The 20,449-nt window shown below is 48.7% G+C and overlaps 1 protein-coding gene across 1 annotated transcript in view; it reads left to right on the top strand.

The window, feature by feature from the left end:
• The window catches only part of LOC146025651 (progonadoliberin-2), a 19,528-nt gene extending 4,550 nt beyond the window's left edge, over nt 1–14,978 (top strand). The window contains exons 2-4 of the mRNA XM_083155621.1: nt 9,232–9,406; nt 12,826–12,909; nt 14,423–14,978. Coding sequence (XP_083011747.1) covers nt 9,269–9,406; nt 12,826–12,909; nt 14,423–14,458 — 258 coding nt within the window. The 5' untranslated portion in view covers nt 9,232–9,268 and the 3' untranslated portion in view covers nt 14,459–14,978. The remainder of the gene's footprint in view (nt 1–9,231; nt 9,407–12,825; nt 12,910–14,422) is intronic.
• The last annotated feature ends 5,471 nt before the right edge of the window (nt 14,979–20,449 follow it).

The following is a 20,449-nucleotide window of genomic DNA, read 5'->3' on the forward strand; positions in this document are numbered from 1 at the left end:
TATCCAACGTTTACAAACCCAAAGATGGCAGAAAAAATAAGATGGATATATGAAATCTTATGTGTAATATTCAGTGGTAACATTATATCTATAAAATGTAAAAAACATTTTTGCAAATGAAGTGCTACATGTAAGTAAATGATATATAAATGTTGGAAACAAAAGTATTTGGACGTGAGCGTCCAGCAACGCAGTATAATAATGTATAATAATGTTCGCGAGACAGACGAAACTACAGTTCACCGTCCTGATCGCACCTAGCAGTGCCGGCGGGGGGGGCGTGGGTCGGCGGCAGGGGTCAAAGCCCATGGGAACGCCCAGCGAGAGAAAGGGAGACAGCCCAATTCTCAATAATAAAAGGGATAAAAATCTGAAAATATAATATAAATATAAATATATCCCTGATTCCTTTTCTCATTTTTTCATGCTGATATCCTGGACTTTTATTGTTTATGAATTTTCTCAATAGTATATATATTTTCTGATTTTTATCCCTTTTATTATTGAGAATTGGGCTGTCTCCCTTTCTCTCAGTGTTTATAATAAATGTGCCTTTTATGTATATATACTTAGTCTGTCTCGCGAACATTATTATACGACATCGCAGGTGGCTCACGTCCAAATACTTTTTGTTTCCAATTTTAATCAGTACCCCTGGGCCCCCCTCTATATAGGGCCCTCCTATGGTCCGCATTAATTTTTTTGGGGTTTTGTGCATGGGAGTGGGGTAGTGCTGCAGCTTCACCTATCTGCCAATGTGACAATGATTAATGGTGCTGAGCATCAGGAGCCAAGGCACACCAGGCCAGATGCACTAAGCTTCAAAAGTGATAAAATTGAGAGTGATAAACAGCCAGCCAATCAGCTCCTATCTGCCATGTCACATGCTGTGTTTGAAAAATGACAGGTAGGACCTGATTGGTTGGCTGTTTATCACTTTCCATTTTATCCCTTTTGAAGCTTAGTGCATCTGGCCCTCTGATTGCACAAGTGTGCAGTGCATTACTGGGAGTTGACTAAGTCCCATGAGACTTTGCACAAGAGGTCAGAGGGTGAGAGGCTTGTGCTGAGCTCTGATTGGTGGTGCTCATCACATGCTTCTCAGGCCCATGGAGGACAGCAGCAGTGGCCTCATCATGGAAGGGTTTTTAATCAGAGGCAGCGCTGAACCTGTTAGGTCTCCTACAGAGTAAGGTATAGAAGGACAAACACGGGCTTTTCATGTGATGTATATATATTAATCCCTCCCTCTGCAGTTACCCATTGACCAAGTTTATACTGCATTTACTCTGTGTTTTGACAGTGTAATATTCTCCCGTGCAGTTTGCGGCCAGTAATGACAAGTGGGAGGGAGCACCCCTATCTAAAGTGACCCGGGCCCCCGAAGGCTCAATCCAGCCCTGATTGGGGGGACTTGTGCTGCTGAGAGATCTAGCTATTGTAGCACAGATCACTAAGCACACATCGCTGGTTAAACCACCCATACCCACGTAGCGCTGTGTGTATGGTTATCTGATGCTAACCCAATGTCTATTAAGGCCCATACACACGTGGCGATTTTTGCCTGTTTTCTAAGCGATCTGACTAGATCGCCTAGCTACAGTGAGGATTTTCCCAGCGAGCACCTACCTCCTGCGCTACCTGTAACAGGCAGCGCACAACCGCCCGATCTAGAATGAGCAGGTATCGCTGATGGGGATGTGAGGGGACCGGGGTCACTCCGCCGCAGATCGCTCAGCACAACACATTGCCCTGTTTTGTAGTCTGTGGCTTGGCTCAGGGATGAATTTGAGGCACGGGCCTAGGGGTGGTACCTATTAGGGGCGGCAGCCGGTGCCACCCTCATGGACTGCAGTACTGGGCCGATACAGCGACGAGGGTCCAGCTGAGAACAAGGATCTGTTTTATTTCTGTGGAGAAACAGAGTGGCCGGCCGGGCGGCAGCAGTATGAAGCCGCGGGATCCGGAATTAGCAACGCTATCAGTGCTGCTGCTGCTCTGCGTGCCAGCATCTCCTTCCCTTTATAACGAGGTTACTGTGGTTTACGCAAGGAGTGTAATACCCCTTTCAGACCGCACTTTTTACCAGGTAAAATGCCGTTTTTTTACAGTTTCAAAGCGGTAATATGTGCGGTGTGAAAGGTCCGTTTTGAATTTAGCAGTTCAAGAAAACCGGTAAGTCAAAACGGTTGAAAAGCAGGGTCTGACCCGTTTCCGTGTCCCTGTGTAATGTGATGGGACAAAATACCCCGGTAATACCCCTTTCAATATACTGTTTAAGATATGCGGTGTGAAAGGGTTTATAAGGCTGTCTGACCCACTTTTAAAAACGTTTAAAATTACCGGGCCAATGCCGTTTTTGCGGTGTGAAAGCAGCATAATGAAGCTGTGGACGGGCGCCGGACACAGAGAGACCTGATGCAGTGAGAGGCCTGAAATGCGCTCTATGTGACTGTGTCCCGGAATCCCTGTCCTCACCCCCCTGGATCACTGCCTGGCTAACTGACCGCTGGTGGAGGATGGCCTTGGCTGTGCAAGGTCAGTAGCCTGTGAGTACTTGTGTCTCCTCCCCCTCCACTGCCCACCACCTTCCTCCCCTTCCCTTCTGGAAGTCACAGGTGCCTCCGTCCCCCAAGTTCCTGCCTGTGGCACCACAGTGACCTGGTGGTGGGGACCCTACAGTGTCATGGGTTTTATCTTATGCCAGCAGAATGGGCCCTGAGACCTAATTGTAAATCCCTGAACCCATTGTAATAGTAACTATGCCTGCAGTATGTATTATATTACCCTTAACAGCGGCCACTAAAACCCACTCAAGCAGGTGCCGCCACTTCCTGATTGGTTGCCAGGCCACGAGTTCCGTACTGCTCACGACTCATTTGAAATAGCTGATCCACAGACGGATGGACCTGCGCTGAGACAGCCGAGTTCCCCACGGCTCTGCCGGCTGCCTCCTTTACCGCACAGTGAAGTGCCCATGGTGAAGTGTACCATGCATGGTTTGGGAGCTCAGCGGCTGGAGAGAGTACACAGGGAAGAAGTGTTTGTGTAATCACATTGCCAGGCAATCAGTGACCACGCTGAGAGCAGAAATCAGCAATCATGAGAACATCCACAAGTTTGCAGCACTCAGTATAAGCGGGCGTCTCTTCTACACGGAGAAAGCCACGAGCCTTTGGGTGCTGATTTACAGCAGTGTGCAAGCAGCGCAGGAGAGAGACCAGTAATGTAGGGTACACACCAGGACGACCTGCTCACGATGCACATCGTGAGCGGGTTGTCAGTGTCTCGTCCGACCCGCTCACGATGACGCGGGAGGGCACGACCCGCTCACGATGTGCACCGTGAGCGGGTCCGATCCGATGGCGACCCGCACCCGGTTGTATGGTCGTCATTGAGATCCTACCTGCAGCAGGTAGGATCTCAATAACGACCGACCGACCCGCGGGACCGCGCATCGGATCGGAATCGCTCCACACCAGCTCAGAAAAGGGCCCAATCAGCACACAATCTGCATCCAATTGATCGGAATCGGATCTAGATTGTGCTGATCGGGCCCTAGTCGTCCTGGTGTGTACCCAGCATTACAGTTACACCAATGCGATCCCGCATCCGATGTCGTGCTGCGCTTCTGCTCTGGAGACGGATGTGAAATGTGAAAGGCATTCTGCAACATCAGACAGACTCCGGCATAACCAGCTTATTATTAGAATTAGCATTATCATGAATGGTGTTGGGGCGCCAAATACCGTCAATCCTTATCGCTCCATGTTGCAGATTTATCAATGAGTGATAATCCTTTTACAACTTGTTTTGAATAATAAAAGGTGCATCAGCCAATCAGCTTTCAACTCAGATTTTTCAAACACTTGACCGTTGGGAGCTGATTCAGAATGACGAATCATAGATATGACTTACTAGGCATGACTTTCAGACGTAGACACAATCAGGGGGTTATTCTGGTTGATTCACAAGGCTGCGAATTTGCAGCCTTGCATGTCCACGAAATTGTGCCTTGCGAATGGTTGGCTGGTGCCAATGGATGTTTGTGAATAGCTTGTGATTGGATGTTACACAGTACCATCCATTTGCAGAGCAAAGGAAACCTCCCACATCTTTTGATGGCCACTGACATACGCGTGCACGCTGGGAGGGAAATGGGCGTGCCGCTGACATCCGGTGATTTATCGGACATCGATCTGAGTATTCGTCAGGTTGCTAATGATGGCTGGCGATATCACACTGCCAGGCCAGGGAAGCTGCATGGACTTTTCGAGCCATCGGCTTCAGCACACCCAGAAAACATGGGCGAACACCATGTTTTCTGTAATGCTGCCACAAACTCCAGCAGCATGTCAATCATACTGCACCGTTTGGGCCACTGCAAGCAATACCACGGACCCAGATCTGCAAATGCGCAGTGTGGCTTCGCTGAATTCAATTGTACTTTAGTTTTCCATCATGTAAATAATTAGCGTCTAAAATGGTTTTATTGCTGACGCAGCAGTTTTTAGGGATATAATAAACCAGGTTCCAAAGTTTTACAATAATTCCCAAGAACCTTCGAAGCTGAGTATGTGCCTATAATAATGTCAATGGCGGCGCTGTGTATATCAGTGATAGGCAGCATGATATGCTTCAGCGGCCCTAATGGTGGCCTTCTAACCATCCAAAGGGCATTACATTACAATTCATCCTAGTAATACATTTGCTGCGTTCCAAGGCCTTTCCCTAAAAAAGTCCCTATAATGTATTTCTTTTATTCTCACTCATCACAATATACAGTGCACAATATAAAGGATTCCAATGCAATAAATTCCAAATGCAATTTGACCTTGAATTCATTCTTACTTTAATGTTTTTGTATTGTCCTTTTTTTGTGTGTTTAACTAAAGATTACTAATTAAACATTCCACAGGTTACACACACTAGAGCAGCATATAATACTGTCTGTGATATAATACAAGTGACTGCAGCAATTTGCTAACCTTGTCTAGAAATTCCTTTTGTGCCCCCTTTTTTTGCTAAGTATTACAGAATACTCTTTGTATACAATGAAAAATATATGACTCTGATTACTATATGTTCAACATGGCAAGACACTTAATTTGGGAATAAATAGTATTTTATGCAAATTAGCACTTTCAAAAAGAATTACTACCATTTAAAAAAAATAGTTGTATAACAATTACCGCTGTGACTTTTAAACACTCTACTTCTCAATGTGATGCTAGCTCGGCCCTCGGTCTCACAAGTAGACAGTGTGGCACCAGGCAGCTCCGCGATAGAGACAAAAAATCTATTCTGTAAGTTTCAGCTCGCCGAGGATGACACATGGGGTGGGTGAAGGTGGCCATCCTTTCTCAGAGGTGATGATTACATCATGCAGCACTGAGGAGAGTGGACAATATCTCTTTTATTGGCTGGCAAGTAACTATCTTTGGCCTAAGCCATAAGCGCTGGAGATGACCCAGGAATATGACATCTTCCACTGTCGGCAGACGTTCTATTACTCCCACTTCCCAAAGAAATAGGTCTCTGTGTTTATGCCTGTGTGGGAGAGAAAGAGATGCAGTTTCAGTCACTGCCAACAGATGGCAGTGTTTCAGAGACACACGGACACTAGACATATATATATATATATATATATATATATATATATATATATATATATATATATATACCAAGAGAAGGACCTGTCACTCAGGACTGACATGAGCTGCGTTTCCGTGTGGCTTGCTCTGTTGCCATGAGTCGATGGTCTGTGTCGACACACAGACATCCATGCACAATATTCCAAACGGACAAAGGCACTCAGAGGCTTGATGCAGGTGAAAAAACTGGAGGAATTTTTATTCCATTGCCTGTCATTGACAGGCAATGGAATAAAAATTCATCCAGTTTTTTCACCTGCATCAAGCCTCTGAGTGCCTTTGTCTGTTTGGAATATTGTATATATATATATATATATATATATATATATATATATATATATATATATATATATATATATATATATATGTGATAAGTAATGCTGACGTATCTGAACAATGGGCCTGATTCAAACCTGGAACAAACCAGGTTGCAATGAAAGGGAGCAAAAAACAACAAAAAATTCTGTGCAGGGTAAATATTAACTGCTTTTGCATGGAGCTCACAAATGCTGTTACATCTGCCCCACCTGCAGTACAGCTTGGGTTTTCCAAGATTTTGATTTGCTTGCAAATTAAAATCCATCCCAATGCATCCCACTTTTAGCACTGCCAGATTGGGACCCCTGTGTGTGTGTGTGACCCGGAAAGACGTGTGGCCTTGGGTGGGAGGGGTGTGGTTTCACGGCACGGAATCGGGGACAGTTGGGAGGAATGCCAATGTATACTATATCCTTCTAATGCTAACGATGCCCCCATATACCATTTGGTTTGGGCATTTGGTGCTGTATTCAGACACGATCCCCTTGATCAGGTGTCAGAGTGAATAACATGAGCCGAATGCTCGTGTTGGTGTCTGCAGAACTTCTGGGTTAGTTGAGGCCGAATGTAACAGCCTGCAAGTTGCGCCAAGTGATTTTTGCAGATGCGCAGTAGACTCTGCCAAAGTATACGGAGCCGCGGAAAGGAGTGGGAGTCTGGACCCCTCCTCTGTTAAAGCACCCCTTTAAGGGGAGAAGTGGAACAGCAAGGGGAGACAGGACAGGGTGCAGCAAAGTGGCGGAACTTGTGATTGGTCAGTCCATTAGCCCTACTAAAGTTCACAATATGCAGCATAGCAGTGAGTGACACGGTAGAGGGAGGCAGGGAGAGGCAGGGGGGACAGGGAGAGGCAGGGGGAGACAGGGAGAGGCAGGGGGGACAGGGAGAGGCTGGGGGAGACAGGGAGAGGCTGGGGGAGACAGGGAGAGGCAGGGGGAGACAGGGAGAGGCAGGGGGAGACAGAGAGGCAGGGGGAGACAGGGAGAGGCAGGGGGAGACAGGGAGAGGCAGGGGAGACAGGGAGAGGCAGGGGGAGACCTGGAGTGGCAGGGGGAGAAAGGGAGAGGCAGGGGGGACAGGGAGAGGCAGGGGGAGACAGGGCGAGGCAGGGGGAGACAGGGAGAGACAGGGAGAGGCAGGGGGAGACAGGGCGAGGCAGGGGGACAGGGAGAGGCTGGGGGAGACAGGGAGAGGCGGGGGACAGGGAGAGGCGGGGGGACAGGGAGAGGCTGGGGGGACAGGGAGAGGCTGGGGGAGACAGGGAGAGGCTGGGGGAGACAGGGAGAGGCAGGGGGAGACAGGGAGAGGCAGGGGGAGACAGGGAGAGGCAGGGGGGACAGGGAGAGGCAGGGGGAGACCTGGAGTGGCAGGGGGAGAAAGGGAGAGGCAGGGGGAGACAGGGAGAGGCAGGGGAGACAGGGAGAGACAGGGAGAGTCAGGGGGAGACAGAGAGGCAGGGGGAGACAGGGAGAGGCAGGGGGAGACAGGCGGAACTTGTGGCGGAACTTGTGATTGGTCAGTCCATTAGCCCTACTAAAGTTCACAATATGCAGCATAGCAGTGAGTGACACAGAGAGGTAGAGGGAGGCAGGGGGAGACAGGGAGATGCAGGGGGGACAGGGAGAGGCAGAGGGAGACAGGGAGAGGCTGGGGGAGACAGGGAGAGGCAGGGGGAGACAGAGAGGCAGGGGGAGACAGGGAGAGGCAGGGGGAGACAAGGAGAGGCAGGGGGAGACAGAGAGGCAGGGGGAGACAGAGAGGCAGGGGGAGACAGGGAGAGGCAGGGGGAGACAGGGAGAGGCAGGGGGAGACAGAGAGAGGCAGGGGGAGACAGGGAGAGGCAGGGGAGACAGGGAGAGGCAGGGGAGACAGAGAGGCAGGGGGAGACAGGGAGAGGCAGGGGGAGACCTGGAGTGGCAGGGGGAGACAGGGAGAGGCAGAGTGTGACATCATCAGATGTCAGCTGCCCGCCCTGTCCACGTACCAGGGTGCTGCAAATCGGAGTCACCAGAGAGTGACTTGAATTTGCAAACGCTTTATAACTCATTCGATGGATGGCGACCATCGAATGATTTCAGCCCGCATGCAAGGCTGTAAATGGACGTTTATGCAAAACATCCATTCGTATGCGTGCGGGGACAGTCGCCGTGCAAGGGGGGGGGGGCGCAAACTTTCGTGTGGGCGGCGGGTGGTATTTAGGTGCCTTCGCAAAGCTGCAAACCAGAATGTCCTCCTTAGTGTGGACTACATAATACAAGGGAAGCTGTGGCTGCGAATGAAAGAGGTAATAAATGTTACAGTGACAATTCATAGAAAATGCTTACATTTATTTTATTACAGATCCCAACACAAATATATGTGTCCCAGGTCCCCAAATCCCAGGTCTGAACATTTTGTTGCTGAAAAAGTTCCTATTACTGTATATAATAATCCTCCAAGGTCTGTTCCATCTCCATTAGCAGAAGAAGGAAGAGAAGACAAACTATGGGTGAGATCTAATAGGACGAGAGATTCAGAAAGTGAGAGATTTGGTGCGAAATCTCCATTTTTTTTTAAAGCGGCAATCATTTACACTGCAAAACCAGTGTGATTTTGAGGTGTAAATGATTGCCGCTTTAAAAAAAATAATGGAGATTTCTCACCAAATCTCTCACTTTCTGAATCTCTCATCCTATTAAAGCTCACTCATTCTCATTTTTGGTGCAGAAATGTTTGAGTATGACCGTAATTTGCTCTCTCTGTCTCCTGTCAATGGACAGTCTATTGCTGGCTATCAGTAATAGTACAGATGTAGGGGGCGTGGCCTACGACTGTGGTACTCCTGCGAGGCCACGCCCCGTTTTCGACACTCTGGGGCGATGCCGCTAGGCCCTCTGAATAGATGCTGTGCACATCTGCACAGCATCTATTCCTCAGTCCAGGTAAGCAGGGGGGACCATGCCACAAATAATTGGGACAGTTGGGAGGTATGCACCTGTGACATGGGGAGGTTGAATGAGGATGGCAACATCTGTACACTCTAGTGTCTGAACCAATCTTAGATAATACTAATTAAGTGGTGTCATTAATAACTATACAGTTGCTTTATTGGTGTGTTAGTCCGTCCTTCAAGACTTGCCCGCATGGGACGGTCTTTGTTGCCCATGCTCAGAATTAAACTGTACTTTGAAATCTTGGTGACTATAAAGTCCTTCCTCTGTTCATCACATCGCAACGGTTACTAGTGAACAGTCTTACGCCATCATTTTCCTCTTCTCAGGCACGGTCCTGTCATCTGTCACCACACGCACTGACCCATGGCCTGCCAAAGCCACCTGATGCTTCTGCTCCTGGTTCTGTTTGCAGTCAGTACACAGCTATCACATGCCCAGCACTGGTCCCATGGATGGTACCCAGGAGGCAAGAGGGAACTGGAAATGCCCGCTTCCACAGAGGTATGTCATCAACGTATCGTTCTCCAAAACCAACACATTTCTCCACTAAATTCCTCAAATGGGAGCTGAAGACCTGTTTGGCAACAAATGACACACAGAGGGGTCGATCCTATTAGCGCCGAAGGGTGCAAGGTGCCATTCAGGTGTCGTTTAAATGCTGAAAAAAGTAAGCTGATCTCGCACCCTTTGCTGGGCCGAATTTGCTTAAAATTGTTCACAACCCTATGGAGGTGAGAATACTTTTAAGTGAATTCAGTCTGCTGTAAAATGCGCCCGGTGCCTTGATGATTTGCGAGTGTGAATCATCTGCACCTAATAGGATCAACCCCAAGTATCGAGTGCTCACCATCTCAAATAAAATAGTGTGACCACTATGTGTAGGCTTGGTTTGGTACAAGTCATCCTCATCAGTCCAGATTAGCACCTACTGTACCTTATATTAAGTGCAAAGTTAGTTCTACAGGTGTTACAGCAAGAAACACTGTAAGCTCTCACAAGCCCTGCCTTAAACAGGCACCAACATAAACATTGTGGGGCTGACTTATTCTGAATTTGGGGCAAGCAACAAAATCAATTAACAGTACACTTGCACAAACCATGATATAATGCAATGGAGGCTCACATATTTATTACGACTGCATGCAGGGTAAATAATGGCTACTTCTGCATGTAGCCCACATATGCTGGACAACTTTATTGCAATTACACTGCACTTTAGATTTGAGCTAGAACATACTTCTCTCGCAACTAAGGAGAGAGACAAAGTGGGGACCGATAAAGGAGCAGCCAGCCAACTCCTAACTGTCATTTTTCAAACACAACCTGTAAGTTGGGTGGTACCAAAGTCACTCTTAACAAGACATTTTATTTTCCTGTGCCCCCTCCCCCATACATGAAACAGGGATAATGTGCACACAATAAACTGGGTGTGGCCTTCCAAGGAAGGGGCATGGCCACACAAAGGTACCCCCATATCAAATTACACTACACAGTAGTTCCCCTTATTCATGTTATGCCACATAGTAGTAATGCCCTTTATACACATACTGCCACACAGTAAAACTGACCCTTATATCCATAATGGCTTATAGCAGTAGTGCCCTTTTATACATGATGTCAAACACTAGTAGTGCCCTTATATACATAATGCCACACATTAGTTATGCCCATATACACATTATGCAATAATTACAACACAATAAATCTCGAAAGATATTGTACCACACATAAGGGGGGAAATCAATTGTTTTGTGGGTGCCCAAACATAATGGGCTCCAAGAAAGCTATTCAATTGCTCCACCACGTCAGTACACACGCCACACAAAACACCTAAGGAGGTTGCAGTGTTACCCACTAACTCCCTGTCACCCCTTTCCTCTCCCTGTCACCTTTACCATCTCTGTGTCACCCTTACCCTCTACTTGTCACCCACTATCTCTGTGTCACCCTTACCTTCTCTGTGTCTCCCTTTCCCTCTCCGTATCACCCTTACCCTCTCCGTATCACCCTTACCCTCTCCGTATCACCCTTACCCTCTCCGTGTCTCCCTTTCCCTCTCCGTGTCTCCCACTATCGCCATGTCACCATTACTCTCTGTGTGGCATCCTTACCCTCTCCTCGCCACCCACTATCTCCCTGTCACCCTTATGGGGTGTACACATGGTGAGAGTCCCCTGCTTAAGATTTGAGTGCTATGCAATCTCTGTACTATTCACATACAATTCATGCTATCTACATTCGATTTGCACTATATAGTCATTGCTGCCCTGTCTATCTGGGTTTCAATTGGTGCTGTCATGGGAGAGCGCATTGGGATTGCAAGGTAAAAAACCTGTACGATCTGCTTGCGATCTGCTTGTCAAATCTCACTGTGTGTACACAGCATTACCCTCTCTGTGTAACCCTTACCCTCTCCATGTCACCCTTAAGGTGCGTACCCACGGTAAGATATAATGCAAAATCTAGCACACTATCTAGCTAGTTTCGAATAGCATGCTAGATTGTGCGCTATATCTTACCGTGTGTATGCACTATCCGACGTACGATGCGCGCTCCCGCCGGTCGTCTGGCAGGGAGCTGCTCAGGTGAGCATGCAACTCAATTCTTGCTAGAAAGCATAAGATAGTATAGTGTAGTACAACTGTGACGTCATATCGTATATTATATCTTATGCACATTGTACGTTATTTTAAGCACAAATCTTATGCTTTTGACCACTGGGACTTTCCTGGTAAATCTTATACAATATCATACGGAACATAAATCGTACCGTGGGTACGCACCTTTACTTTCTTGTCACCCTCACCCACTCCATATCACCCATTCCCACTCCCGGTCACCCTTGCCTTCTCTGTTTCACCCTTACCCTCTCTGTGTCACCATTGCCCTCTCTGTGTCACCCTTGCCCTCTCTGTGTCACTCGCTATCTCCCTGTCACCCCTACACTCTTCTTGTTGCTCTTAACGTCTCCATGTCACTCTTACCCTCTAAGTGTCACCATTACCCTCTCCATGTTACCCGCTATCTCCGTGTCTCCCTTGCCCTCTCTGTCACCCTTGTTCTCTCTGTATCACCCTTGCCCTCTCTATGTCACTTATTATCTCACGGTCACACTTACCCTCACTGTATCACCCTTACGTTATGCGTCCTCCCGACATTTTCATACCCCCACTATCCACGTCGGCGTGGAGTTGATTCTATAAAGTGTGGCGAGCGCAGCGAGCCACCGAGCCCGAAGCGCGGCGAGCGGACGCGGATTACTTTACATGTATTCCGTGTCCGCTCGCCACAATTCGGGCTGCCGTGGATAGTGGGGATTTCAAATGGAGGCATTTGCCAGTATGTAACATGAAGCACTGGCAAATGCCTCCTTTATTGTGCATGAGACGCACTTGCGTCCGCACCCCCTCTTCAGGAGACGCACGCGCTACCAAAGCCCTAACCCAGTCGGCAGGGTTGCTGTACCCTGCCGCAATAGTTACTCAGACGCAGAAGCGTATCAGACAGATGGAGCACCTCTCCGCCGGCGTCCGCGTGATCCCCTCTCCGCTGGAGAAAGGATCATACGGGCGCCGGTGCTGTGTGAGAGGTGCTCACTAGGCTTGCCAGGGACGCCGGGAACAGAGATGCAGTTCCCGGCAACAGTACGGTGAGTAGCTGCCTCACGGGGACACTACGCTGACTACGCAGGGCTGCCGCTGAGTTACAAAGCTGACTACGCTAGGCAGCCGTTGGGCTACGCTGATAACGTAGCTTAGGCTGCCGCCTTGAAACTACACAAGTACCGAAATGATAGATGGCCGATGACCATCCATTCAGTGAGGATGATGATTACTCTCTGGTATATACTGGCTAGACCAATCTGATGTTGCTGCACAGTATGCTTGCTAATATATCACTATCGTCCTCTTTGCTCACAGATCTCAGAAGAAATAAAGCTGTGTGAAGGAGAGGAATGCGCTTACCTCAGAAACCCCAGGAAAAACATGTTAAAGAACATATTGGTACGGTCATACATGTGCTGTGGAGGATGTTGTCACATTGCCCATATGATTCTTTACAGTACATGTAACATTCCTACTGTGCACCATGCTAGGTGTAAATTTGCTAAAGCTTCTGAAAATGAAAAAAAGGTGATGTTTCCCATAGCAACCAGATTCTTGTTGGTTGCTAAGGGCAACATCACCTGTTTTCTAGCCCTGGTGTATAATTTATCAATGTCCATTATCTCTGCACCATATCAAACCTTCTAAAAGGTCAACTTGAGAGTTTGCCCATAGTTTCACTTTCTTGCTATGATATATACTGTATATAATACATTTTATAAAAGGATAGGTCCAGCAGAAACTGATTGGTTACTATGGAAACAACTCCACTTATGCAGAGTCTAGTTTGGGGGCGGGCAATAAGCTGCCCTCCAGCTGCTTCAGAACTACACCTCCCAGCATACCTTGTCACAGTTTTGCTATATAGCCAGGCTAAAGCTTGCAGGGCATGCTGGGATGTGTAGTTCTGCTTACTGCACACCCCGGGTCTAGACAGATGTGTACCCACCTTGAGTATGGTTTTGTTTTCAACTTTTTCTTACATCATATGATCAAAATTTTTTCGGAATTTTTTACCACTGGTCCCCAGAAAATATTTTGTAATGTCCTCAATTACTTTAAAAAAGTTTTATAATAATTAGCCAAAAAAAAAAATTGACAACAACTTCATAATAATTCAGATCACTTTACTGGTATACAATCATTTCACTTGAGTGGCCATATAATTAAATGTACAAATAAGGCTTTTCAATTGACCGTATTAGAAGGAAAGCTTCATCATGAAGATCACAGATCATGTAAATCAAATCCCCAAAAGGTTATTAAAAAGCAGCAAAGTCACTAACAGTTAAAAAGAACCCCCCCCCCCCCACCCCCCAAAAAAAAAAAAAAAAAACACAACAAAATAACAGAATAATGCAGGGTCATCTTGGGTAATAAATTCCATGGATCCAGGTGAGTAGGATGGCCAATCCCAGGATCGGTGGGATCCCGGGATTTGGCCCCCAAAACGCCGGGATTTCAATCCCGGATTGGAGTTTCCACTCCCGGGATTTCGGAATTAGACTGCGCATCCGACCGTACCATGCATCTGTAAGTAAATATGCGGGGCGGCCGAGGCGTTTTTTTTATATTAGGGAAGCCGATCCTGGGATCCCGGGATCGGGCATTTTTCAATCCCGAATTCCGGGATTGAAAAAATGCCCCGGGATTGGCATCCCTACAGGTGAGTGCAGGGATGCACTAAGTAGGATTACCCTGGGTGGAATACATCACACCTAGAGTAGATTACACACAATGCTGTGGTTATCCACGTACACATTGTACACGTACCCCAGGATGGGAACCACTGCTCTAGAGCACTGCTAAGCCCATGCACCATACAGTAACTTGTAAAACATCAATGATATACTGATTCCGCAGATTTCCCTCTTGCGTTGTGACTCTCACTCCATGTTCTTATCGTTTGCAGGCAGAGGTATTGGCGAGGCAGCTGCAGAAGAAGTAACAGGTGTGACACAATTATCCGTCCCCTTCCACCCGGACTCACGTGGAGTTCTCAAGCCGCTACGTCTTCAAAAACCCCACCGTCTTCACCTAGACCGCCATCGACCTGCATCAACAATGTCATCCGAGACCGGGCAACATTCTGAATTCTGGACATTGCTTCATAGATTTTATTTCTGTATTGTTTTATTATAATTGAAACGACACCTGTATATTTTGACCCAGTATCTGTGTCTATGGGGAATTCCTTGTTCTGCTTGTTTTATGACATGGGGGGGGGGGGATGCTCTAACATCCGCACCCCAGCTCCGCCCCCTATCGCTGCACTTCGCATTCATAATTATCGCATATGCACTAACATGTGCAATAATTATGGCAAAGGACAGCTCTTGTGTTAAGAGCTGTCCTTTGCGATAGAGTCAGCGGCTCTCCCCTCCCTGCACCCGGAAGAGGATCAGTGCAGGGAAGAGGAGGTCACAGGTCCGGGCAGCACAGCTCTGTGCTGCCCGGACACAGGTGAGAGGGGGGGGGGGGCCGTGGGGGTCTGTGCGGGGCGGCGGAGGGCTGCGGTAGAAGTCCATAGGCTTCTATGGGGCATCCTCAGATTTTTCTGGCGGGGGCTGCTTACAGAATCCCAAACGGGGTTTTTACCGCATTTTTACCTTAGAGAATCTCCCCCTTGGTCCTTTAGATAACACTACTGATGGCCTCAGATAGGCTGTGTCATCTCCCTGATATGTTACATTTTCTATAATGGAACGTTCCCGACAATAAAATAAAGGATCTCAATGTAGTTAGCTATGCGGCACTGTGGGGTTAAACATGGAACATCAACGGTCTTTAAATAAAAGCCACAGGTCGTAAAAGCAACTTGATTTATTTATACCACAGTTTCTTGTTTCATTCGAAGGGCAGGATGCTCTGAACAAACACATTGCATTTTAATATACAGGAGAACCCGCACGCCAGGTATTCGCTGCAAAAGCTGGCGATACCCCATAGAAGCCTATGGTCTTCTTATCGCTAACCCACACTGCCCTGCAACGACACTGCTGTGCTGCCCGGACCAGTGACCTCCTCCTACCTAGCCCCTACATCCCCTTCCGTGTTCAGGGTGGAGGAGGCGGATCCTGCCCCATAGCATCAGCCGGGTCAGGGGGGAGGGGGAGTCACCAGGGGACCAGCTGCCAAATCGCCAGCGCAACGCAAAAGGCAGCTCCGAACACCAGAGCTGTCCTAATTATCACATATGTTAGTGCATATGCGATAATTACCTATGCGGTAGCCAGCGATTTGGTCACCGAAGTAACCAATATATTAGCAGCTTATTGGTTACGGCTTGTGAGTAAACCAGGATATTAGCAGCTTACTTGTTACGGCCCGTAAAAGTAACCAGTATATTAGCAGCTTATTGGTTACGGGCTGTAAGGTAACCAGTATATTAGCAGCTTATTGGTTACGGCCTGTGAGGTAACCAGTATATTAGCAGCTTATTGGTTACAGTCTGTGATGTAACCAGTATATTAGCAGCTTATTGGTTACAGCCTGTGAGGAAACCAGTATATTTGCAGATTATTGGTTACAGCCTGTGAGGTAACCAGTATATTAGCAGCTTATTGGTCCCCACGGATTCAGTATTGAATCCCGGCGGTCGGGATCCCGGCGTTCAGAATCCCGACGCCGGAATCCCAACAGCCGAAATGCCGACAAGGGGGGGACGTGGATCGCCCCCCCCTTGCGGGCTCGCTGCGCTCGCCACGCAGTGGGCCCGGTGCCTCGCTACGCTCGGCACACTAATTTATTCTCCCTCCAGGGGTGTCGTGGACACCCCAGGAGGGAGAATGTGTCGGCATTTCGGCGGTCGGGATTCCGGCGTCGGGATTCTGAACGCCGGGATCCCGACCGCCGGGATTTTAACTGCATCCCGTCCCCACTAGTGGAGAGTTCCCAGAGCTAACAAAATGGTGATCATTGTGGGGGCAGGGCAGGGTTGTCATGAGATGCGGCAGGCCCTAGTGACACTGAGGGGATGCAGCATAAATCTGTGAGGTATGGCTATACCCCTCTAAAAAAACCACAATAAGTGCTATGTGGGGCATAATGCATAGGGGAGCATTTGTCCCCCTCAGCAAGCAGCTTGTGCCTCTTGAAACATGCCCAGCACAGTTAATAATCACTCCCCCCACCCCTTCGACGCACGCTGGGCAACAGACCACTGTAGGCTAAAATAAGATGTGATTCTCAGATCAAGGGAGCGGGACAGGGGGCGCGCGATAGAAGCACAGCAAAATTTGGGGGCGTGGCTTGACAAAAGGAGGAGTGGTCTATACTTGCAGCGCCACCGCGAGGCCTCGCCCCCATTTTTCGCTGCTGTGGGGGCATTCCCAGCAGCTCTGCAAGCTGCTGGCCAGCCCCCAGCCCTTCTGCCTGCAAGAATAGACGCATGTGCACAGTGTCTATTCACAGACGACAGGGGGGGGGGGGGGACTACCAACTGCCCCCCCACCATGGGACATTGCTGGCCGCGGGAGGGACGCGGGAACGTCCCAAAAAAAGGGACATTCCCGCGATAAGCGGGACAGTTGGAAGGTATGCTGATGTGACCAGGGGCATTTTAACACAGGAGAAGGCCTGTATGCAGACTGTGGGATTACCCCCTTTTCTTCACAATGCAGTGCCCAGCCAGTGTCTACTGCGCATGTACAGGTCTCCGAAAACATGGCATCCACTATGTTCTGGAGACCAACTTCCTCATACCTCCCAACTTTTTGAAGATTAGAATAGGGACCAAAAAGGGGTGTGGTGTATGCAAATGAGGGTGTGGCTTATGCAAATTAAACCACGCCCTCATTTTCGACCGCGAATAGACCCTGTGCGCATTCTGTGATATTGGGGGGGGGGGACTTCCAACTGCCCCCCCCCCCCGCAGCGGGACACTGCCGGCCGCGGGAGGGACGCGGGAACGTCACCAAATATCGGGACGTTCCTGCGTTCAGCGGGACAGTTGGGAGGTATCCTTCCTACTGTGCATGTGAAGTGGCCATTGCCATCGATTATTCTGCTGTGACTGCAGCTCCCAATGTTAACCCATCAATGGCCACCCCCAGTGGCGGATTCAGGGATTCCAACGAGCCCAGACCCGTGTCTCTAGCCCCCCGGGAACCGGAGATATCGCCTGGCAAAGCTGGAACGTTTTTCCCCATAGGATAATATGGGACCCGTCAATTCCATCCCCCACCTGGTTCCGACGGCTGCCAGTTCCCCCCCTGGCATCACAGAAGCTGGTCGTTAATCTCATTCAATTCCAAATCGCTGAGCCTTCAATATGATACCAGGATGGTCCATATCGGTCAATCAGTTCCAGATATTGCATGTAAACCGATTTTTTTTTATTTTTGAAATGTAATTTCATGGCTGTTCATGTTCTTTGAGGGCAGATTACTCTGGAACCAAACTTTCCAGTTTCACTGGACCAAAATCAATCAAAGCCCACTCAAAAGTTCTTCAATATGATACTTGTCTCATGTAAATGGGTCAGTTGGTTCCGAAGAATAGCCGGTTAAATGAGATAACTGGTTAAAGAGGGGGAGGGGTGGTTTTCTCTCCCCCTCACACCAGAAAATGCAGGGACTAGGCTGGTGTAAAAGGGGTCAACCTGAGAATGTATTTTCTGGTGTGAAAGGGGTATTATTTCAAATAGCCGGGACCTGCAGTGCTCTGAATACAGCCAGGCTCTGCAACTGTCAGTGGCTATCACTTCTGCATGGCGGCGGCTGTCCTCCATTTACCGCGAGCATGTATTCCCCCTTGGCAATGAGCATGTAATCCCACATGGCAACGAGCATGAAACCTCTGGCAATGAGCATGGAACCCTTGGCAATGAGCATGTAGATAAACGGCACTTATGTAGCATAATTTTTAATAGGCATTATGGTGTTTGGCATAATACATAATGGACATAATGGCGTGTACCTCAACGTGTAATGGACATTATAGTGTAAATGTTTAATGCGCGCTTTTGGTGGACAATGTCCCTGTTTATGAAGCGTATTGTGAATTTTGGCTCAATCCGTGTGGTATTATGTGAATTTTGGCTCAATCCGTGTGGCATTATGTGTAAGGGGCAAGTATAATGGGGTCTAGTATTTTGTTGAATAATGTGTAGAAGTTGTATAAGGTGTTGTACACTACACTCAAGGACACGCCCCCTGGTGAGTGGCCACACCCCCTTTTCCAGAGCGCGCGCAGAACTACATCCTTCACTTTTGTCGCCATGGTGGGCCTGCGTACTTTAAATGCCAGGGCCTATTTTTAATCCCATTCCCACCCTCTCTTTGCCGCTCTCCCTGGCACCACTAACACCGCCCCTCCCCCACCTAAACCCTCTTTTATCATGGTGCCCCCCCCCCCCCCCCCGTCATTTTATCCTGGATCCGCCTCTGGCCACCCCTAGTTTATTTGTCTCCTTACAATCTGGAACACAAGATTATTAGGTACTTGTGTATTTTGGCGGCGCCCATCGCATCGCATACCATAAGGCATGCAATGGTATGCGATGCGACGTGATTTCGTGCCATAGTGTGCGATGGCATACAATTTTCAAATTGTATGCCATTGTACATGGCATACAATGCCATACGATGCGATGCGATTAAACATTGTATAAGCACCCTAATGGGCGAGCGCAGCGAGCCCGCGAGGGGCGGCGGTACGCGTCCTACGACCTTTTCATACCCCCACTATCCATGTCGGCGTGGAGTTGAGAATAGAAAGTGTGGCGAGCGCAGCGAGCCACCGAGCCCAAAGCGTGGCAAACGCAGCGAGCCCCGCGAGGGGACGCGGATACCTTCACAGATATCCGCGTCCCCTGGCAGGCTTCACAGGTGTCCGCGTGGCGAGCCACGTGAGGGGACGCGGACACCTGGGAAGCCCGCCAGGGGACGCGGATACCTGTGAAGGTATCCGCGTGCGCTCGCCACGCTTCGGGCTCGGTGGCTCGCTGCGCTCGCCACACTTTCTATTCTCATCGCCACGCCGACGTGGATAGTGGGGGTATGAAAAGGTCATAGGACGCGTACCGCTGCGCTCGCCACGCTTCGGGTTCACGTTTATAGTGGGGGGGTGGCGTGGGGGTGCATTTAACATTGTAAGCACCCATTAGGGTGCTCAAAAGCACCCTTTAGGGTGCTTATATGATTTTTCATCGCATAGGGGGTCAAAATCGCATCGCATGCCATTGGGTACATCGCATGCGATGCGATGCGTCCATCGAACGATGCTGAAATCGGGCGCCGCCAAAATACACAAGTACCGATTATTATAATGAATACATTATGCAAACATGATGGGAGACTGATAATAAGCCAGGGTATGCTGTGATAGCTAACTGCTAGTGTTACTATAATGTGTACATGCATCGGTGCCTGCAGGCCTTCACATATCACAAAACACACACACACATCAAATAATACTTTAGCCTTATATACAATAATTGTTTGTATTTTAAATGAGGCATCATAAGGGTTCTGTAGCACCGTACACAGGGTATGCAGTCGCTAGGTTGGTACTATTAAGGTCGACGTGCATTCGTCCACTGAAGGTCAACATAGCTTACGTCGACACCAGTGCTTAAAGTTTTCCTGGTGAGGTGGTGGAACTCCGGGGGCGCGTCCTTTTTAATAGCCGCAGAGTTGCCGATGGATGGAGAAGAGGAACAGCCGGGTTTCCACCGCTCTCCCGGGCTGTCTAGCAAAGCAGCCAGGGACAGACACAGCGGGGCAAGGTGACCTGATGGAGGCGGAACCGTTCCGCCTCCAATGTGGAACTGACGGAACACAGTTCCGCCTTACTTTAACCCCTGGTCGACACATGAAAAAGGTCGACATGGCTAAGGTCGACTGGGGCAAAATGTCGACACATGCATTATGTTCACAGTAGGAGTGTCGACAGTCAAAAGGTCGACATGAGTTTTTCACTCTCATTCTGAGCCGAC

The sequence above is a fragment of the Crinia signifera genome, chromosome 1 (assembly GCF_055691185.1).
Source record: "Crinia signifera chromosome 1, ASM5569118v1, whole genome shotgun sequence".
NCBI lineage: Eukaryota > Metazoa > Chordata > Amphibia > Anura > Myobatrachidae > Crinia > Crinia signifera.